General features: G+C 40.6%; 1 protein-coding gene across 6 annotated transcripts in view; it reads right to left on the reverse strand.

Annotated features, from left to right (window-relative positions):
* SPOCK3 (SPARC (osteonectin), cwcv and kazal like domains proteoglycan 3) overlaps positions 1-24,061 on the reverse strand; it is a 539,501-nt gene that overhangs the window by 333,868 nt on the left and 181,572 nt on the right. For 4 of the 6 annotated variants that reach the window (XM_032298605.1, XM_032298607.1, XM_032298606.1 and 1 more), the window contains exons 3-4: positions 16,261-16,269; positions 16,111-16,156 (exon numbers count right to left, since the gene is read on the reverse strand). In XM_032298605.1, coding sequence (XP_032154496.1) covers positions 16,111-16,156; positions 16,261-16,269 — 55 coding nt within the window. The remainder of the gene's footprint in view (positions 1-16,110; positions 16,157-16,260; positions 16,270-24,061) is intronic. The other 2 variants (XM_032298609.1, XM_032298608.1) reach the window with 1 other exon arrangement.

Consider the following 24,061-nt stretch of genomic DNA (forward strand, 5'->3'; position numbering starts at 1 on the left):
TCCTGATAAAAGTATGACTTTCTATATATGTCCAGAGTTTATTCAATCTTCATAATACGTCTTACTTTGTTAGATTAACGAGGCTTGAGATAAGAACATGGTTTCTTTTATTTTTTTGAAAGTCAAACTATATCCAGCTTTATTAAAGATACTCTCCATAAACAGTCTTGGTATTTCAGGCAGGAAATGGGTGGAAAATCATTAACAGTATGCAACAACTTTCAAACTCTCTTCTTCCATAGACTACCAAAAATCAGGCGGCCATGAGAAAACCTGACAAAGTCTTCATTCGATGCTCGGAACAGGCAGAGTTTAGAGTGAAGGTTGACATTTAACATTCGACATGTTGTTTAACAACTTCTCACGAGCCAACCCTGATTCTGACCTGACCCCGAATCATTGCTTACCAGTGTGCCAGGCAATCTGGACTTTCCAGTGATTCCACTGAGATGGCACCTGTCAAAAGAGCAGTGGTTCTGTTTCTAGATTGCAGAGCTTCAGATAAATTCTGCCATTTTCATTTCACTTCCTGAAAGTCAGGGTTGGTTTGTAAAGAATATTGTTTCTTAAGTCATGGAACGCCTTCAAAATGAATCTGATTAGTTTCCTGCTACATCTATTTGATTTAAAATTTAATACCACATAAGGACATGGAAAATAGATACAATTTGCCTTCTTGTCCACCAGTGTAGGCTAACATGATATGAAGCTAATCAAGTATTATATATTAATCTTGATTTTACCTTATGAATTAAAAATATAGACCTTTACATAGTATTTCTTATTTTATGGAACATGTATCTTCATTTGGTATAGAACACAATTTAAGATTTTTGGTCCTATGTTTTATAAGCTATGGTGTAAAACAAGTAATACACCATCACAGTATAAAGAAGTAAGAACTGGGTAATGGAATAAGTTTCTCATTTAGAGGCCCTATGTAGTTCTTAGGTACTAAATCTGACACAGAGTAAATGAGTATTTACTGTTGGTTTCTGGGTTGAACATAATTTCTTAGCAGGTTTTCCTCAGGGATACAAAGGACTTCTATTATCTACAGTTGCCAATATGGATGATCCAACCAATGTAGGATATAAGTTGATACAACTTTAGAAGTTGAATATCTTAGCAGGAAACTTGTCCAAAATATTCAAAAATCCTAAATCAATTCGTGTGAATTAATCAACTAATGATTCAATCGAATAAAGGCTCACAATTTACATTTCTAAATGACTGAGATCAGTTTCGGGAAATGCTGTAATCATGTAATCATCCTTGCATGTTGCCTCCACTGAATTTCAATTCTGGGAACACCATTTTTTCCACTGGAAAAATGCCCAAAGTCCCCAAGCTCTTAAACAAAGTAGTATTATGATACCACCATGCCCATATTGTGAAGCATGGATCAGATCCTTCTATTGTTTCAGAATACTATCGATAAATGCCATCTGAAAACATAAAAAAAAATGATACTCATGTAAACAAGTAAAAATGAAAGGCAACTGGAAGACAGCCATTATCGATCTTGTCTAATCTACATAACTATTCCTCAGAAAGTACAATAATGTATTTTCAGAAGAGGAGGCCAAGTTTTGATGCATTTCCTCAAGCACTAGTCTTTTTCGGTTTCAGAAATAATTACACCCATAATACTATGAACAACTCTATTCATTGAAGGAAATAAAAGCTCCAGTTGAAATCTCAACAGCTCTTCCTTTGTAGCCAAACACTGATTGCAAAAGGACATATCAGGCTGTGACTGTTATTATATGAGACATTTTGCAAATGAATGGAAAAAATTATGGGAATGAGATAAAGCTCTAAGAAATGATTCTGAAAACATACATACAATGGGTAAGTACATGGCTAAACACATGACTGCCCCTCCAAAGAGCTGGTTATTTTTCCCTCACTATACCCCATCCCTGACCCTCTGTTCCTTGCCAGATGCTTCCTCTAGTTATAAGTTTAGCTGCCATGTATCTATCACTCATAGCTAGACTATCTGAGCTGCTTGAGTTTAGAAAGAGTTTCCAGCCAGGCACAGTGGCTCACGCATGTAAAACCAGCACTTTGGGAGGCGAAGGTGGGTGGATCACGAGGTCAGGAGATGGAGACTATCATAGTTAACATGGTGAAAACCCATCTCTACTAAAAATACAAAAATTAGTTGGGTGTCCTGTCACACACCTGTAATCCCAGCTACTCAAGAGGCTGAGGCAAAAGAATCGCTTGAACCCAGGAAGTGGAGGCTGCAGTGGGCTGAGTTTGCACCATTGCACTCCAGCCTGGTCCATAGATTGAGACTTTGTCTCAAAAAAAAAAAAAATTGTTTCCTCACATACCTCGCCTTCAGCAACTTTCACTGAATTATCTGATCTTGGCCAGACACTGTAGCTCAGGCTTGTAATCGAGCACTTTGATAGGCCAAGGGGCAGATCATTTGAGGTCAGGAGTTTGAGACCAGCCTGGGCAACACATTGAAACCCCATCTCAACTAAAAATATAAAAATTAGCTGGGAGTGGTGGTGGGTGCCTGTAATCCAAACTACTTGGGAGGCTGAGGCAGGAGAATTTCTTGAACCCAGGAGTCAGAGGTTGCAGTGAGCTGAGATTGGGCCACTGCATTCAGACTCCATCACAAAAACAAAAACAAAAAAACTTGTCATCCAATGAACCAGGAGGAGTTAGGCTGCTCTTCCCTGATAGGCTCTGATTTAAGAATAAAGCAGACAATGTAACTGTAATAACCTACCCTGGGCTAACATCACTGGCTCCATCTTAGCTGTAAACTCCAACCTGGCTTACCCCTCCTGACCACAGCACCTTTGGGTGCATAACTGGGTCATGCTGCACTTAGAAGCATTGAAGCATACTGTTCTTAATGCTTGTAACCGCATTCTGCTTGGCATATCTCTCCCCTGCTTTTATAAGAAAAATGTTTCCCTTTGATCATTGTGTGAGAAGGGCCTGATCACCCCATTTTCTTTGATCATTGAATTGTACAGAAACCACTTGTGCCCGGAGCCCCTTCCTCTAACCTGCATTCTGCTTCTGTAAACTTCTGCTTAAGTTAGGTGCCCCTCCCCTACCTAAAATAACGTATAAAAGATAATCAAGCCCCTTCCTTGGGGCGAAAGAACTTTGAGCATTAGCCATCTCTCAGTTGCCAACTCATTCAAAGGACTCTTAATTTGGAACTTAGTGTGTGGCACATTCCTTTTCACTAACTAGGATATAACATTTGGAGGTCCAGGGGAGGCACCTCCTGTGATATTCCGGGGCCCCAAACACCACCCCTTGCCAGAGGAGGGCAGATCAACTCCCAGCACACTCCACCAAATTATTCTTCAGAGTCCCTGGTTCTGCTCCGCAGAGAAGGTAAGTCAGGCCTGATCTGGTTATTTTTGGAAGTTACAGGGATCACCCAATTACTGGGAGGCTGGAATTGGCTACGGTGATTTCTGTGACCTTGGGCTCTGGGTGCCCCAGAATCCCTGGTCCTGGTTCTCATTTTTGGACTCTGGAAGAGTCCTTGGTTCTGATTTTTGAACTCTGGGTGTCTATGGTTCCTGATTCTGTTCTCTTTTTGAACTCTGAGGGTCTAGAGTTCCTGGTTCTCTCTGCTTTTTGGACTCCGGGTGTCCAGGGTCATGGGTTCTGTCCTTCTGTCTGATTTAGAGGGGTTAAGCCCTGATGAGGACATCCTCTGGACTCTGTCGCTACTGCCGGACACTGGAGAATGGAGTCCCTGGTTTCTGTTTAATTTGAAATATTTACAAAGAAGACAAAAAAAAGTTCAGGGTTTAAACTGTTTGCAAAGTGTAAAAAGACTGTAATAACCTCTAAGTCCATGTGTGCGTGCATGGGGACCTTAGAGGCTTGTGTCTAAGTATTCAGTTTGTGGCTCCACAGAGAAAGCTACAGAGTCTGAGTAGGCCCCAACTGTGGTTCTGTGGTGACCTCATATGGCCTAATGACAGCATCAGGCTAGTTTTTCTGAGTTGGAATAGTTTTGATCTGAGTCAGGGGTTTATACCGAACTGTCTGTGTCAAGAGGCACTGACGTCCCCGTAAGAGGAGCGGCCAGGAGGGCATCTGAGAGTTCCCAATACGGGACTCCCCTCTCATTGTCTGTCTTTTTAAATAACTACAATCATTTATCTACCTCAGTGCCTCATCTCCCTCATTTGTTGCTTGGGCTGGTCTCCCCAAGCTTGTCTTTTCTGTCAGAAGGAGGTTAAGTGTTGTTCCATGAAAAACTTGTCTCCCTCACTACTTCACATAATGGGTTCTGCCTCTTCTCGACCCTCTACACTCCTCCAATGCACGTTGAATAATTTTATCTCAGGTTTTTCAGGAGAGTACAGAGTCCGCTTTACAAAAGGCAGGCTCCAAACTCTCTGTGAAGTGGAATGGCCAAAGTTTGGAATGGGATGGCCCCCAGCCAGGTCACTGGATTCTAAAACGCTACAGGCAGCATGGGAAGTTGTTATCAGAACATCTGGGCACCCTGATCAGTTTCCCAGTATTGACTAATGGCTGGACTTAGTCCAGAATCCCCCTCCTTGGCTACAATCCTGCACTGCTTACCATCCCTCATCCAGGGTCCTTCTAAGCCAAATCTCTCCTTTGCCCAAACCCACGGTTCCCTCCCTTCCTCCTGTGTTGCCCACTTCAGAAGAGGAAGACAGTTCTCTTCCATTGCCTCCACCTTACAATCCTCCACTGCCCTCACCTTCACATCCCTTTGGATACCCTTCTGTCTCTTCAGCTTTGTCCCCTGTGGCCTCTCCTCAACTACCATCCCCTGAACAGCCAGTTTCCACAGATCCTTAGCCCATAGCCTCTAGGTTGCAGCCCCAGGCAGAGGAGGTTGCTCCGCTGCTTCCACTAAGAGAGGCACTACCCCCACCAGGCAGCAGGCAAGCTGGCCCATTTATGGCCTATATTTCCTTTTCTACTTCTGACCTGTACCACTGGAAACATCAAAACCCACATTTTCTGAGAAATCCCAGGTCCTGACTGTACTGGTGGAGTTTGTGTTTCAAACTCACCAACCCACTTGGAATGACTTCCAGCAGCTTCTTCTAAGCCTCCATACCACTGAAGAAAGGAACCACATTCGTAGGGAGGCTAGAAAGTTTTTCTCGCCTCAGCAGGTAGGCCAGAAGAGGAGGAACAAAACCAGTTTAAGGAGGTTTTCCCCTCTAATCAGCCAAATTGGGACCCAAACACTGCAGGAGGGAGGAGAGCTTTGGACAAGTTTCACCAGTATCTTCTAGCAGGTATTAAGGGAGCCACTCAAAAGCCAATGAATTTATCTAAGAGATTGGAAGTTGTCCAGGGGCCTGATGAGTCCCCTGGAGCATTTGTAGAGTGCCTCCAGTAAGCTTATCAAACTTATATACCATTTGATGCAGTGGCTACCGAAAATAGAAGTGCCATTAATTTAGCATTTGTGGTCCAAGCAGCCCCAGATATTTGTAGAAAGTTGCAAATTCTTGAGGGATTTGTTGGAATGAACATTTCCCAGCTCCTAGACATAGCCCAAAAAATTTATGACAATCAAGAACAAGAAAAACAGAAACAGATTGCTTTGGCAAGTAAAAAGGCATCACAGAGACAGGCAAAAATCATAGTAGCTGCAATTCGGGAAACAAAAGTACAGCCCTCTGTAGAAAAGTTACACTGGGGAAAGGCCCAAGTCAAAAACCTCAGACCCCCGCAAGAAAAAGGGAAAAATGCCTTTACTACAGAATCAGTGTGCCTACTGCAAAAAACAGGAACACTGGAAGAAGAAATGTCCAAAAAGGCTGAAAGGGAAAGTTCTCACCCTTCCGAAAGCCAGAGAGTTGGAGGAAGACTGATGGGGCTGGGGCTCCCTGCCCCTCAGCCCCTGGGAGCCCAAGGTTACTGCTACAGTGGAGGCCAGCAGTACATTTCCTAGTTGACACTGGAGCAGAGCATTCTGTATTACAAGCCCCTTTGGGTAGCATCTCCAACCGAAAGATTGCCATGCACAGTGCCACGGGACCTATATAGGAATATCCATTTACCCATTTTCAGGAAGTAAATTTGGGTGAAAAGAGATTAACCCATATGTTTCTTGTAATGCCAGAATGTCCTTTCCCCTTCCTCAGATGAGACCTACTCCATAAGTTACAGGCATCTATCTCCTCAGCAAATCAAGCCCACCTCACAATGTAGACCACAACACCTCCCACTGCTCAGCTCCTACTAACTGCCCCCTTGTCAGAGGAGTATCTCTTAACCCCCTCCTTGCAACTGGTGGAAAATGAGTTTAACCCCCTCCTACAGAATCTACAAACTCTTTTCCCCTGAGTCTGGGCAGAGTCAAATCCTCCCAGACTGGCGAAACACCACTCACCAGTAGTTGTAGAACTTCTGGCCACCACTTGGCCAGTTCAGGTAAAACAATACTCTGTAGCCAGCAAGCTTAAGAGGGAATCAACCCTTACATTAAATGGCTATTACAAGCCCATATACTCACGCCTTGCCAGTCTGCCATTTTTGCCAGTCCAAAAGTCTGGGACAAATGATTACCAGCCAGTACAGGATTTGTGAGAAGTCAATAAGCAGACAGTCACAGTCCATCCAACTGTGCCCAATCTATAGTCTCCTTAGCCTGCTCCCGCTAGAACATACTGTATACACAGTCCTTGATTTAAAGGATGCCTTCTTTGCCATCCTTCTGGCCCCCAAAAGCCAGGCAATTTTTGCTTTTGAATGGGCAGATCCTGGTTTGGGTGATACCATCCAGCTTACTTGGACTCGGTTGCCCCAGGGGTTCCACAACTCCCCCATTCTTTTTGGGGAGGCCTTCCAGCAGGACTTAACACGCTTCTGAGCCACCCATCCTTCAATACGTAGACGATTTGTTATTGGCTACCAAAACTACTGACAGCTACCTGCAATGTACTAAATACTTGCTTTACCTCCTTCAGGAACTTGGGAATAGGGTCTCTGCCAAAAAGGCCCAACTTTGTCTTTCCAAGGTTTCTTACCTGGGGTACGAAATAAACAGAGAAAAAAGGGCACTTGCCAATGTTCGAAAACTGGCAATCCTGCATTTCCCCACTCCTACCACCAAGAGACAGGTACGTGACGTTTTGGGGGCCATGGGATATTGCCACCTGTGGATACTGGGTTTTGCAGAAATTGCCAAGCCTATGTACATGGCTAGAGGTGGGAATGGCTCACTGGTTTGGACTGACACGGGAAAGCAAGCTTTCCAAAACCTAAAAAAGGCACTGACTGAGGCCCCTGCTATAGCCCTCCCAAATATCTCAAAACCATTTCACCTGTTTGTTCAAGAAAGCGGGTCGCTGAGGGGGTACTCACGCAAACCCTGGGGCCATGGCACTGCCCAGTGGCCTATTTGTTCAAGAGGCTTGATCCTGTGGGCTCTGGATGGCCAAGCTGTCTGTGAGCCATGGCAGCAACTGCAAGTCTAGTCCAGGAAGCTGACAAATTAACTATAGGTCAGAACTTGACCCTCGCAGCTCCTCATGCCATTGAGACATTGCTGTGCAGTGCCTCTGGAAAGTGGATGTCAAATGCCTTGCATACCACAATACCAAAGCCTGCTGTTAGATCAGCCGCGTTTAACTTTCTCCCCCACCAGGTGATTACATCCAGCCACTCTTTTACCTGATCCAGACCTGACCACACCAGTCTGATTGCTAGGAATTGTTGGCAACTCTGAAGACTGGCCGCCTGGACATCCAGAATGCCCCTGCGGAGAAGGTTGATGCTACCGTGTTTACTGATGGCAGCAGTTTCGTCAAACAGGGAGTGCAAAAGGCTGGGGCAGCTGTCACCACGGAAATTGACATTGTGTGGGCCCAGGCTCTGGTGGCCAAAACATCAGCGCAAAAGGCTGAGTTAATTGTTCTCACTCAGGCCCTCCAATGGTGTAAGAATAAACACATCAACATTTACACCAACAGAAGGTATGCCTTTGCAACTGTGCACATTTATGAGCTATTTACCAAGAGCACGGGCTTCTCACCTAGGCTGGAAAAACGATCAAAAACAAAGAAGAAATCCTGGCATTACTGGAGGCAGTTTGGCTTCCCCTGCAGGTGGCGTAATCCACTGCAAAGGACATCAAAAGGAAAATACAGCTGTTGCCTGAGGGAACCAAAGGGTTCTGCTGCCCAAGAGGCAGCCCAACTTCCGGTTACCCCGTTAACTCAATTATCCACTGTATCTTTCCCACAGACTGAGTTACCCAACCATCCAGTCTACTCTCTGGAAAAAGAAAAAAAAGCATTGGATCTTCAGACCAGTAAAAACTGGGACAGAGGGTGGGTTCTCCCAGATTCAAGAATTTTCTTGCCCGGACCCTTAGAGAGGCCTTGGTTGGTCACCTCCATTCTTCCACTTATCTAGAGGGAATAAAACTGGACCAGCTTCTAAGAAGCCAGTTTAAAATTTCCCACCTTCAAGATTTGACTAACCTTGCAGCCTCCCAATGCACAGCATGTGCACAGGTAAAGGCCAGACAAGGCCCAAAACCTGGACTGTGCCGCCATATTTGAGGATGTAGTACAGGAGAAAGATGGGAAATAGACTTCACTGAAATAAAGCCACACCAGGCGGGATATAAGTATCTCCTGGTGATGGTAGACACTTTTTCTGGATGGACTGAGGCATTTGTCACCTTAAATGAGACTGCCTTTACTGTGGTTAAATTCTTGCTCAATGAGATCATCCCTCGACATGGGCTGCCATTTGCCATAGGGTCTCATAATGAGCCAGCCTTCACCTCATCCATAGCTCAATCAGTCAGCAAGGCATTGAACATTCAATGGAAGCTCCATTGTGCCTGACGGCCCCAGAGCTCTGGACAGGTAGAATGCATGAATCAGATCTTAAAAAGTGCTCTTGGAAAATTAATCTTGGAAACCGGTGAGGGTTGGGCAAATCTCCTTCCTTTAGCCCTCCTTAGAGTAAGATGCACTCCCTATAAGACTGGGTTCTCTCCTTTCGAAATCATATATGGAAGGGCACCTCCTATACCACCCAGGTTAAAGGATGCTCTTTTGGCAGAAATATCCCCGGCAAATCTGTTAGAGTACTTTCAGTCTCTCCAACAGATTCAGGACATCATCCAGCCACTTGTTTGGGGAGCAAACACTTATCCAGTTCCTGATCTGACTGGACCCTGCTACCCCTTCCGACCTTGTGACCTGGTGTATGTCTAAAGGTTCCAAAAGGAAGGACTCACCCCTGCCTGGAAAGGGCCTCACACTGTCCTCCTCACCACCCCGACAGCTCTGAAGGTTGATGGTATTCCTGCTTGGATTCACTACGCACGCATCAAGGAGGCCAGTAAACATCCATAAGAAACATGGGTCTCACAGCCTGGCTCAGGTCCCTTAATGTTGCGTCTAAGTCAGGTAGAACCCCCCAGATAATTCCTACTACCCTCTTCTCCGTCTGTCTGTTTCCTCCAGTCATGCCCTCTGCCCCCATCTACTTTTTTCTCCTGATTTTAGAAATGGGTGAGTGCTCACAAATACCCCCTGGGAAGAAGGTACTTCTAATTGGGTCCTTCTTAAGTTTGATATGTGTGCTTTGTTTACAAATTCTTACTCCCCAAGTTGGGATTTAACACATGAGGAAAAGCTCCATCTTCCTCTTGGTGGTCTCGACCTTGCTGAAGGATTTGGACACAGGTACACCGGATGTGGAGAATCAGGTGAGGCTGAACAAAGGCTTCAGTCAATTGACTTCTACATATGTCCAAAAGACCATAAAGACATTGAATGCCAACAAAGTTATGAATTCTTCTGCTCTTACTGGTCTTGTGTTACTCTGTCCTCCACTCTCTCCATTGCCCATGGGTCTTGCCCTTGGCGGTGTTATAAGAGGAATTGCAACCCTATTGTCTTAACCATCCATGGCCCCATTTGGTTCATTGGTATTATGGCATGTTGGGGATTTAGACTGTATATGACAGGTTTTGACCTTGGATCCATGTTCACCATCCAAAAGAAGCTTCTAGTCCCCTTGCACTCACCTAAGTCAATCAGTCCCCTAACTTATCTGGGTGACACTATGTTTTGTCTACACTCTAACCAAGTCAGCTTGGTCAGTTCACCAGAATCAGCTAGTTCAACAGCCTCTTTGCCAGTCTTAGCTCCAAAGCGAGCATCTCCAACCCAGCCTAATGTCCATACTAAATAGAGTGTGTCTCCTCCTTAATAACACCCAGTCTAAATTGGCTCAGGATTGCTGGCTGTGCCTGAAGGCAAAACCCCCATACTATATTGGAGTAGAAGTTGTGGCCCCTCTCAACTCCAGTCCTTTGACCTGCTAGATGCTCCCCTCTTCCCTTATGCTAGGGGACATTGCTGGAAATGCCAGCTCCCTAATTAGCAATGGGTATAAACTGTCTAATTCTCCTTTTCAGGCTACCTGTAAATATTCTCTACTTACTACCTTAAACTCTTCAGTCTCCTACAATGCATCCAACAATACCTGACTGGCCTGCACTTCAGGTCTCACTGGCTGCATCAATGGGACTGAACCTGGACCTGTCCTATGTGTGTTGGTTCACGTGCTTCCCCAGGTCTATGTGTACAGCAGATCAGAAGGATGACACCTCCTCGCTTCTCTGGGGCTACACTCCAGGTTTCGTCGAGGTGTCCCCCTCATTGTGTCTGTCCTAGCTGGTCTCAGCATAGCTGGATCAGTGGCCATTGGCACTGCGACTCTGGTCCGGGGAGAAACTGGACTAAGGTCTCCAGCTCAACAAGTAGACGCTGATTTAAGAAACATCTAGTCTGCCATAAAGATGTTACATGCCCAAGTAGAATCCTTAGCAGAGGCAGTTCTCCAAAATCACCAACGCTTATATTTAGTATTCCTCTCCCAAGGAGGTTTATGTGCAGTATTGGGAGAAAGCTGTTGTTTTTATGCTAATAAGTCTGGAGTCATAAAAGACACCCTCCAAAAGGTCCAGGAAAATTTAGATAGACACCAATGAGAATGAGAGAAGGATGTCACATGGTTCCAAAACATGTTTAACTGGAGCCCATGGTTAACTACCTTAGGAATTGGGCTAGGGGGAACCTCCTCTCCTTCTCCTGTTAGGCTTAATCTTTGGACCCTGCCTATTAAACTGGCTCCTTACTTTTATAAGGCAGGGCATAAATTCTGTTAAACTCATATATCTCAGGATCCCCTATAACCCCCTTGTTATAATTGAGGAGTCAATGCTTTCACTCCCCCAAAGCACAAGTGGGGAATGTAATAACTTACCCTGAGCTAACATCACTGACTCCATCTTAGCTGTAAACTCCAACCTGGCTTCCCCCTCCTGACCACAGCCCCTTTGGGTGCATAACTGGGTCATGCTGCACTTAGAAGTATTGAAGCATGCTGTTCTTAATACTTGTAACCATTGTACTGCATCCTGCTTGGCATACCTCCCCCCTGCTATTATAAAAAAAAAATGTGGCCGGGCGCGGTGGCTCAAGCCTGTAATCCCACCACTTTGGGAGGCCGAGGCGGGTGGATCACAAGGTCAAGAGATCGAGACAATCCTGGTCAACATGGTGAAACCCCGTCTCTACTAAAAATACAAAAAATTAGCTGGGCATGGTGGCGCGTGCCTGTAATCCCAGCTACTCAGGAGGCTGAGGCAGGAGAATTGCCTGAACCCGGGAGGCGCAGGTTGCGGTGAGCCGAGATTGCGCCATTGCACTCCAGCCTGGGTAACATGAGTGAAACTCCATCTCAAAAAAAAAAAAAAAAAAAAAATGTTTCTCTTTAATCATTGTGTGAGAAGAGCCTGATCACTCCTATTTCCTTTGATCATTGAATTGTATGGAAACCACCTGTGCCCGCAGCCCCTTCCTTTAACCTGCTTTTCTGCTTCTGTAAAATTCTGCTTCAGTTAGGTACCCCTCCCCTACTTAAAATAAGGTATAAAAGATAATCAAACCCCTTACTTGGGGCCGAGAGAACTTTGATCATTAGCCGTCTCTTGGTCACTAGCTAATTAAAAGGACCCATAACTTGGAACTTAGTGTGTGGCACATTCCTTTTAACTTACTAGGATATAACAAAACTGCTGAGAAAAGACAGAAGGGTGCTGATCTAAGCCACAGCTGCTTCTTGCCCCTAATTCCAGATCCCCAAAATTGTGCAGGAGCAGGAGAAACACATCAAAAAATGAAACAGATTTGTTCTTATTTAATTTACTGGCATGGTAGACACCAAGTAGAGCAACCCAAAGCTCCTTTGGATAGTGAAGTTATGAAAACATAGAAAGCATATTTTTCTTCTAAATCTTTCACCTCAGGACACCTAGAGATTTATGATATTTATCATATGCTGGGGAAAATAACGTTTAAATAAAAAGTGATCCTTGTAGATAGGGCACCTTGGTTCAAACAGATTCTCTGAACGCTGATAAGGATTCACTGCTAGAAATCTTACTCATGTATCTGCTACACACCAATATTAAAATATGTTTACAAACAAGAGAGATTTAACAGTGAATGGAAAGATGTGTACATTTATTTTGAAAGCTATAGCATATTTATCTAAATCACTTATTAAATTGTTGAAAAGCTTTATCATGTATTACGTAGGTTCATATACTTAGAGATATTTCCCTTGAGTTTATTTATCACAGTAAATATAGCAAGGCATGTGCATTTTTATACCTTGTTGAAGATGTATTTCCTCATCAAAACCATTTCTCAGTTAATGTCTGCCATGTTAACTTATGATTAGCTGCACTAATGAAGAGGAATAATAGCTCAGAACAATCAGTGTGGAGATTTCCAGACCAATTGATTGCCAGTATTGGCGTGATTTACTTCATTTTGCAGCAGATTTATCACCATCAAAATAGAATGGTTTTTACTTAAGCTTATTTGAAAACATTTTACTTCCCCAAAACTCTTACTGTTTTAGTGGTAAAAAAATAAACAAACTGGACAAATTATTGATTAAAAGAAACAAATGAAATAAAAAATATGTCACAGTTAAACCAAAAGGTAGATTGGATGCATATAAACAATCAGTTGATTTTACCTAGAAGCAAGTCTGCAAGTGCAAATGTGTCTGTCCATGTGTAAATATGTAATCTACATGTTTATGTATGTATTTATGTGTGTGCATATGTATGCATATGTATAAAAAGGAATTTTGTGCTGAGTAGTTATACCCTTCATATTATAAAATATTAATTAACATTGCCATTAGTGGTACTTTAATTTCAGCTTGCTTTATGGTGCATTCTATGGAAATGGAAGTAAAAGATAACCTAAAATGGATAGATGAATCCTTTAAAAAGTATAAATAACAGTATAAAAATACAATGACAAGGTAACTTTTTCTTCACTTATTTAAGGAAACATGCAAACCTCTTGCAAGGAAATAGGACCAAAAAACCTTATATTGATATAATATAGATGTCCATAACTCAGTGAAAAACATGGTAAATTAAAAATTATAAACACTCATGAAAAGCCTTTTAAATGATTTCATGTTCAACACACTGTTCAGCTTTTGAAAATGTTACTGGAAGAAGGGTCTGTCAACAGAAAAAAACAGGAAGCTAGAAATGGACATGTCTCAAGTCTTTTCTGTCTAGCTGATACACACTTTCTTACTCAGAGCTAGATGAAAATAGGATTATTTTGCTCACTCCTCACTGTGATCTAAAACTGTGTTGGTTAATTTGACCCAAAGCCAAAAACAAATACACACCTCCATCTAATTTTTGTTCTATTTTTTTTTGATACAAAACTCTTACATGTTTATTAAGTATACATGGTTGAAGAACTCAAAACTCCATATCTGATAGTCTACAAAATATTATTTTAACATATAGAAATAAAGCATACTTCATTTCTAATGTTTGTTCAAGTAAATGTACATTTTTAAAGCATAAACTTCAAAATATCATCAGTATGCCATTATTTCTTGTTAGTGTTATCATAGGTGTGGTAATATTGCATAGCAACTAGGAAACAGGGTTGGGGGTTCAGACTGACTGAATCGAAATCCCTACACTGCCATACTGTGGGACTATAACCTGAGCAGAAGCTTAGCTTCTTTTAATATCTTAACTTTCTAATCTACCTTGTAGGGTTATAATGGTAAATTAATTAATATATACCAACACTTGCAGTAGTGACTCAAAATAGGACATTCTTCATAAATATTAGATATAATGTCATAAGCTTATCCCTGCCTGATAAATACAATATTTTTTAAGTTAGTAGGTTAAAAATATCTCTGAAAATTAAAGCAAATCAATCCTGTATCATTAATTGTTTGGAAGACTCTCATATAGTATTTTATTTTAAAGAGAGATAAACTGAAATTCAACACATTGTCATGTACACAGAAAGGAAAAATGAAGGCATCTTTATTATAACTGGATGCACCAAGTATGACAAATTTCATAGATAACACCCATTTTTCGAAGTTTATGATTCCATCATAAAAATTCATTTCCCAAGAAAGCCAGCAAATAACATCTCTGTCTGCATGTCATTATTTGTTTTATTGCCTGTGTTTTAGAGCACTGGCTTGACTTATTAGTGACTAATTCAAAATTACTTCTTTTAGAATTTTAAAATACAGATCCCAGCTGGGCATGGTTTCTCATGCGTATAATCCCAGGAGTTTGGGAGTCTGAGGTGGGCAGATCACAAGATCAGGAGTTCAAGACTAGTCTGACCAACATAGTGAAACCCTGTCTCTACTAAAAATACAAAAAATTAGCCAGGCATGGTGGTGTGTGCCTGTAATTCCAGCTACTTGGGAGGCTGAGGCAGGAGAATCATTTAAACCCAGAAGGTGGAGGTTGCAGTGAGCTGAGATTGCACCATTGCATTCCAGCCTGGTGACAGATCAAGACTCCATCTCAAAAAAGAAAAAAGAAAAGAAAAGAAAAGAAAAGAAAAAAGAAAAGAAAAGAAAAGAAAGAGAAATAAAAAAAGAAAGCAAGGAAAGCAAGCAAATACCAAAAACACTCTGCATAGCAATAGTGAAATCATATGAAATATATAGGGAAAAAAAGCTAATTCTAAGAAGATATTAGATGTGAATGACTGTTTGAGACTCCATGTTAATACCAATGTTGATGACAATCTATGTCTAGGTCCACACAGGTTGTTTCTCACTCATACACGTTGGTTGTTGTAGCATTCATCCAAAACATGAAGTAAAAATCTGGTAGTATAGTAAAATACTTTAAGCTCCTTTAAATAATATATTATTTCTTCATCAACCAATCACTTACCTAAACACTCTTACAAAAGACTTCTATCTTTAAATCAGCCTACTTCAGAGAATATTATCTTTTGCACAGTTATCATACAGTCTATATAAAGAAGAATTTTTTTCTTCTTTGCACACACTATAGAAAGTTACGTAAAGAAACTTTACAAGTAAGGTAGTTTTAAGTGTGAAATTTAGTGAACAAATTTCTTCAGTTGTTTATGTCACTATGATTGCTTGGGATTTGAGGTGTCCATTCTCATTGCACATGTATAAGTATTTTCATTCTCATCCATATTTCTGTTTTCCCCTTAAAGGTAAGTTAATCAGAACTGCAAGCTGTTTGAAGATGTGGGGAAGATCTAATTTTGTGTAACACTTTTCCTTTTTGGTCTTGTTAGGATGCCAGCTGAGTCTAATTACCAATTTACTCATTTTAAATGAAACCTTTTATTAATTGGAAAAGAGGCCAAAAAGCCATTTGTTTTAAAAGCTTGCACAAATAAATATATTGCCCAGTGAATGTACTTGATAACTGGATGAAGTGACTTACATCTACTGATAAAAATAAACATGGTAAAGTTCAGAAGCCCAAAACAGTAATCTAAAACATGTATCTAAAAATAAAAGACATGCTGACATAATCATAACCAATTAACTTATGTCTAAAAATATGCTGAAATGGAAGAAGTTATTGCATAAATTTTTCCATTCCTGTTAAGTTCTTCCATTTAGTGTTTTCAAGTTTAACTAGACAATAAATATCATTTCTACAAGTACCAAGATTATGAATATGAAAATATTTTTATTTTAAAATAATTAGATTCTTACCCTGATCGAAGGGTTTTCCCGGACTCCAAGTACGGAAATAATCATCCTAAGGGGGAAAATAATGTGAATTGAGTGTATATGAGTAATTAAAATGCAAGGGTACATATAAAATCTAAAATAAAATATGAAACACAAAAGATGTATACAAACCTCTACTTCCTGCAATGGCAAGCAGTGAATTATAAAATAAATAAATAAATAAAAATAAAAAAAGAAACAAGAGAAAAAGAATAGTTATCAAAAGGGAACACACTGTTTGCAAGTTACAGAAACGTCTTTCAATAAACGTGTTCATCTTCATTGCAAGTCAAGGTTACTAAAACAATTTAACTATTTTTATTTGCCACTTCTCCTAAATATTACAACACAATGCTTTCAATTACAATTCAGCACATAATATAATATGCAGATAATTACCCTAAGCTAATAAACAATTAAGTATCTTACCACTTTCCAATTATATGACTTCATTTCCCCCTCATACAACAGTAAATGGAACTATTCATGTAGCAGAGAAGCTACCAAGCAATTCTGCAATAGCCCATAGAGTATAAATATGGTTTATGCAAGTCATTCTCTTGTTAATTGAATATCTAAGTTCATCAAAATACAACCTAGAGGTTGAAAAAAAGTGAACACCTAATTAAGTCCTGCCTAAAGTTTAATTCATTAATATGGAAAATAATCAATGCAATATATTTCTGATATACTTAATAAATATGACATTACAGCACAAACGTAGGGAAACATACACTGAAAAGAATTTTTTAAAGTACAGATAGGGAGATCCAAGATGGTGGAATAGGAACATCTCTGGAGTCCAGTACTCAGCGAGAACAATGCAGAGGGTGAGTGGTCACTGCACTTCCAGACAAGTTTTTACTGCCCACAGAACAGGAGATATCCAGGCCAAAAAGCACTACTAGTTTCCAGCACAGCTCTTTCACCCAATGCCACAGGTTCCTGCACAAAAACTCACACAAATCTAGAAGACAGTTTCAACTGGCGCCTGGAAGGGCCGGGAGACAGAGCCATCCCTTCAAATGAAAAAGAGGGGGTGAAAATGGGGGGACAAGTGATCTGGCTTGGCGAGTCCCACACCCACAAAGACCACCAATCTGAAATGCTCAGGATTGACAGGCAGCAAGCGCAGCTGGACCCAGGAAGGTCCAGCTCAGTGGGGGGAAGGGTGTCGGCTGTTACCGAGGCACTCTGCCATTACTGAGGCAGTCCACCATTACTGAGGCACTTCTAACTGTACCTCTGTAAACAAAACTGCAAGGAAGTTTACATAGCAGCTGGGCAGAGCCCCTGGCAGCTTAGCAATGCCTCTGCTGGCAGACCGTGACTAGGCTACTTCCTTGCTGGGCACGGCATCTCTGAAAAAAGGCAGCATGTCAGAAACTTATAAATAAAGCCCTATTTCCCAGGACAGAGATCCAGGGAAAATATGCAGTTATTAGTTCCACTGCAGCAGACTTAAACATACCTTCCCAGCACCTCTGAACGGAACAACAGAACTTCCAGCACAGAACCTGAGATCCTATAACAGACATAGTGTCTCCTCAAGCAGCTCCCCAACCCCTGGATATCCAAGGAGTCACCTAATAAAGGAGAGCTCAGGCTGATATCTGGTGGGTACCCTTCTGGGACAAAGATAAGAAGAAAGTGACAGCAACCCTTACTGTTATTCAGCCCCCATGAGTGATCCACAGGCAAGCAGGGTCTGGAGTGGACCTCTAGCAGTCTTGCAGCAGACGGGCCTGTTAGAATGACAACTAAAAAACAGAAAGACATCGCTTCAACATCAACAACAACAACAACAAAAAACACCAACTCAGAGACCCCATCCAAAAGTCACCAACTACAGAAACCACAGGTAAATAAATCCAAAAAGATGGGAAGAAATCAGTGCAAAAAGGATGAAAACACCAAAAACCAGAACACCTCTCCTCCTCCTAGGGATCACAATGCCTCACCACAAAGGGAATAAAGCTGGATGGAAAATGAGTCTGATGAATTGACAGAAACAGGCTTCGGAAGGGGGTTAATAACAAACTTCTCTGAGTTAAAAGAACATGTTCTAACCCAACGCAACGTAACTAAGAACCTTGAGAAAAGGCTAGACAAAATGCTAATGAGAATAAACAGCTTAGAGACCAATATATAAATGACTTAATGGAACTGAAAAATGCAACAAAAGAACTTCGTGAAGCATACATTATTTTCAATAGCTGAATCGACAGAGCAGAAGAAAGGATATCAGATATTGAAGATGAACTCAATGAAATGAAATGAGAAGGCAAGACTAGAGAAAAAAGAGTGAAAAGAAATAAACAAAGCCTCCAAGAAATCTGGGATTATATGAAAGGACCAAATCTATGTTTGATAGGTGTACCTGAATGTGACAGAGACAATAAATCCAAGCTGCAAAACACTCTTCAGGATATTAACTAGGAGAACTTCCCCAACCTAGCAAGGCAAGCAAACATTCAAGTCCAGGAAATACAGAGAACACCACAAAGATATTCTTCAAGAAGAGCAATGCCAAGGCGCATAATCGTCAGATTCACTAGGGTTGAAATGAAGGAAAAAATGCTAAGGGCATCCAGAGGGAAAGGTCTGATGGGCTAACCCACAAAGGGAAGCCCATCAGACTCAGAGCATATCTCTCCACAGAAACCCTACAAACCAGAAGAGTAGGAGCCAATATTAAATATCCTTAAAGAAAAGAACTTCCAACCTAGAATTTCATATCCAGCCAAACAAAGCTTCATAAGTGAAGGAGGAATAAAATCCTTTACAAACAAGCAATTGCTGAGAGATTTTGTCACCACCAGATCTACCTTACAAGAGCTCATGAAAGAACCTCTAATCATGAAAAGGAACAACCAGTACCATCCACTCCAAAAACATACCATACGGTAAAGTCCATTGACACAATGAAGAAACTGCATCAACTAATGGGTAAAACAACCAGCTAGCATCAAAATGGCAGAATCAAATTGACACAAAACAATATTAACCTTAAGTGTAAATGGGATAAATGCCCCAATCAAAAGACACAGACTGGCAAATTGGATAAAAAGTCAAGGCCCATCAGTGTGCTGTATTCAGAAAACCCATCTCATATGCAAAGACACAGATAGGCTCAAAATAAAGGGATGGAAGGAAGATTTACCAAGCAAATGGAGATGAAAAAGAGGAAGAGTTGCAATCCTAGTCTCTGATAAAATAGACCTTAAACCAACAAAGATCAAAAGAGACAATGAAGGGCATCACATAATGTTAAAAGGATCAATGCAACAAGAAGAGTCAACGATCTTAAATATATATGCACCTAATATAGGAGCACCCAGATACATATAGCAAGTTTTTTTTTAATATATATTTTACTGTATTTTAGGTTTGGGGGTACATGTGAAGAACATGCAATATTGTTGCATAGGTACATACATGGCAATGTGGTTTGCTGTCTTCCTCCCCAACACCTATATCTGACATTTCTCACCATGTTCTTAATGACATACAGAGAGACATAAATTCCCACACAATAATAGTGGGAGAATGTAACACTCCACTGTCAATACTAGACAGATCAACAAGACAGAAAATTAACAAAGATATCCAGGACTTCAATGCAGATCTGGACCAAGGGAATGTAATAGACATCTACAGAACTCTTCACCCCACATCCACAGAATATACATTCTTCTCAGCACTACATCACACCTACTCTAAAATTGACAACATAACTGGAAGTAAATCAATCCTCAGCATATGCAAAAGAACAGAAATCATAACAGTCTCTCAGATCACAGTGCAATCAAATTTGAACTCAGGATTAAGAAGGTAACTCAGAACCGCACAACATCTGGAAACTGAACAACTCGCTCCTGAATGTCGACTGGATAAACAATGAAATGAAGGCAGAAATAAAGATGTTCTTTGAAACCTACAAGAACAAAGACTCAATGTCCCGGAATCTCTGGGACACATTTAAAGCAGTGTCTAGAGGGAAATTTATAGCAATAAATGCCCATATGAGAAGCGAGGAAAGATCTAAAATTGACACTCCATCATCAAAAATGAAAGAGTTAGAGAAGCAAGATCAACAAACTCAAAAGCTAGCAGAAGACAGGAAAGAACTCAGATCATAGCAGAACTGAAAAAGACAGAGACACAAAAAAAACTCTTCAAAAAATCAATATATCCAGAAGTTTGTGTTTTAAAAAGATCAACAAAATAGACCACTAGCCAGATTAATAAAAAAAGAAAACAGAGAAGAATCAAACAGATGCAACAAAAAATGATAAAGGGGATATCACCACTGATTCCACAGAAATACAAACTACCATCAGAGATTACTACAAACAATTCTATGTACATAAACCAGTAAACGTGGAAAAAATGGATGAATTCCTGGACACCTGCAGCCTCCCAAGCCTAAACCAGAAAGTTGAAACCCTGAATAGACCAATACGAAGGGCTGTATTTGAGGCAGCAATTAATAGCCTACAACCCATAAAAAGCCCAGGTCCGGATGGGTTCACAGCCAAATTCTACAAGACATAAAAAGAGGAGCTGGCACCATTCCTTCTGAAACTATTCCAAACAATCCTAAAAAAGGAATTCCTTCCCAAATCATTTTATGAGAACAACATCATCCTGATACCAAAACCCGATAGAGACCCAACAAAAAAAGAAAACTTCAGGCCAATATCCATGAGGAACATACATGCAAATATCTTCAATAAAATACTGACAAAGCAATAGCAACAGCATATCAAAAAGCTTATCCATCACGATCAAGTAGGCTTAATTCTGGGGATGCAAGGCTGGTTCAACATATGCAAGTCCATTAACACAATCCACCAGATAAACAGAACCGAAGACAAAAACCACATGATTACTTCAATAAACGCAGAGAAGGCCTGCTACAAAATTCCACAGGCCTTTTATGACTAAAACTCTCAATAAACCAGTTATTAATGGAACATGTCTCAAAATAATAAAAGCTATTTATGACAAACTCACAGCCAACATCATACTGAATGGGTAAAAAACAGGAAGCATTCCATTTGAAATCTGGCACTAGACAAGGATGCCCTCTCTCACGACTCCTATTCTATATAGTATTGGAGGTTCTAGCCAGAGCAATCAGGCAAAAAAAAGAAATAAAAGGTATTGAATTAGGAAAGGAGGAATTCAAATTGTCTATTTGCAGACAACATGATTCTATATTTAGAAGACCCCATAATCTCAGACCAAAATCTCCTTAAAGTGATAAGCAACTTCAGCAAAGTCTCAGAATACAAAGTCAATGTGCAGAAATCACAAGCATTCCTATACACCAATAACAGACTAAAAGAGAGCCAAACCAAGAGTGAACTCCCATTCACAATTGCTACAAAGAGAATAAAATACCTAACAATACAGCAAACAAAGAGGTAAAGGATCTCTTCAAGGAGAACTACAAACCACTGCTCAAGGAAATAAGAGGACATAAACAGATAGAAAACCATTCCATGCTCATGGTTAGGAAGAATCAATATTGTGAAAATAGCCATACTGCCCAAAGTAATTTATAAATTTGACTCATCCCCATCAAGCTACCAATGACCTTCTTCACAGAACTGGGAAAAAACCACCTTAAACTTCATATGGAACCAAAAGAGAGCTTGCATAACCAAGGCAATCCTAAGTAAAAAGAAACAAAGCTGGAGGCATCACACTACCTGACTTCAAACTATACTATAAGGCTACAGTAATCAAAACAGCATGGTACTGGTACCAAAACAGAGATACAGACCAATGGAACACAACAGAGGCCTCGGAGGCAACACCACACATCTACAACATCTGATCTTTGACAACATGACAAAAACAAGCAATAGGGAAAGGATTTCCTTTTTAATAAATGGTGTTAAGAAAACTGGCTAGCCATGTACAGAAAACAGAAACTAAACCCATTCTGAACAGCTTACACTAAAATTAACTCCAGAAGGATTAAATACTTAAACATAAGACCTGGCACCATAAAAACTCTAGAAGAAAACTAAGGCAAAACCATTCAGGACATAGGCATAGGCAAGGAATTCATGACTAAAATACCAAAAGCATTGGCAACAAAAGCCAAAATAGACAGATGGGATCTAATTAAACTTCACAGATTCTGTACAGCAAAAGAAACAATCATTTGAGTGAACTGGCATCCAACAAAATGGGAAAAAAATTTTGAAATCTACCCATCTGACAAAGAACTTATATCCAGAATTTACAAAGAACTAAAACAGATTTACAAGAAAAAAACCAAACCCATTGAAAAGTGGGTGAAGGACATGAACAGATACTTTTCAAAAGAAGACATATATGAGGCCAACAAACATATGAAAAATGCTCATCATCACTGGTCATTAGAGAAATGCAAATCAAAACCACACTGAGATACCATCTCACACCAGTTCGAATGGTGATCTTTAAAAAATCTGGAGAAAATAGATGCTGCAGAGGATGTGGTGAAATAGGAACACTTTTACACTGTTGGTGGGAGTGTAAATTAGTTCAACCATTGTGGAAGACAGTATAGCAATTTCTCAAGGACCTAGAAATGGAAATTCCATTTGACCCAGCAATCCCATTACTGGGTATATATCCGAAGGATTATAAATCATTCTATTATAAAGACACATGCAAATGTATGTTCATTGTGGAACTGTCTACAATAGCAAAGACCTGGAACCAATCCAGATGCCCATCGATGACAGGTTGGACAAGGAAATGTGGCACACATACACCATGGAATACTATGCAGCTATAAAAAAGGATGAGTTTGTCTCCTTTCTAGGGACATGGATTAATCTGGAAACCATCATTCTCAGCAAACTGACACAAGAACAGAAAAGCAAACACAGCATGTTCTCCCTCATAGGCAGGTGTTCAAAAATGAGAACACATGGACACAGGGATGGGAGCCTCACACACTGGGGTCTGTTGGGGGGCTAGGGGAGGGACAGCAGTATGTGGTGAGGTTGGGGAGGGATAACATGGGGAGAAATGCCAGATATAGGTGACAGGGGGATGGAGGCAGCAAACCACATTGCCATGTATGTACCTATGCAACAATCCTGCATGATCTGCACATGCACCCCAGAACCTAAAGTACAATAAAAAAAAATGTAAGGCCAAATGGACTACGTCTGTTTACCGTTTTTACCATTCTAAAAGCCTTATAGAAGTAGCTCATTAATATCATATTTTATGGTAAATAAAAAGATGTTACTCTTGAATTAAGGCACTGTTTTCACTATGGTAACCTGCCAGAGGAGGGTGGCTTATCACAGTGAAGCTGTCACATTTCCTAGCTCTATACTATCAGACCCACTCAAGTCAAATGATTGGAAAGCTACATAATTTACAGAATTCAACAGGGCTAAGCAGAGATTCCTTCTCTTTGTATAATTTAAGGGATTTAAATAAATGCAGCTTTGTTACATGAATATCACACATGGATGAAGTCTCAGCTTTTAGTGTAAACATCACCTGAATACTGCACACTGTTCCCATCAAGTAATTTCTCACCCCTCACACCCTCACATCCTTTCAAATATCTCATGTGTATTATTTCACACTCTATGTCTACGTGCACACATTATTTAGCTTCTACTTATAAGTAAGAACATGAGGTATTTGACTTTATCTTTCTGAGTTGTTCCACTTAATGGCCTCCTGTTCCACCTATGTTGAGGCAAAAGACATAATTTAATTCTCTTTTTATGACTGAATAGTATTCAGTTTTCTTTATCCAATCTTCTGTTGATGGGCAGTTAGATTGAATCCAAAACATTTACTCTTCTGAATAGTGCTGTGATAAACATACAAGTGCAGTTACTCCTTTTATATAGTGACTTATTTTCCTTTTTAAAATCTTCTTTCTAACCTCTTTGTTAGT

The sequence above is a fragment of the Sapajus apella genome, unplaced genomic scaffold (assembly GCF_009761245.1).
Source record: "Sapajus apella isolate SASKATOON/1434 unplaced genomic scaffold, GSC_monkey_1.0 scaffold39, whole genome shotgun sequence".
Lineage (NCBI taxonomy): Eukaryota > Metazoa > Chordata > Mammalia > Primates > Cebidae > Sapajus > Sapajus apella.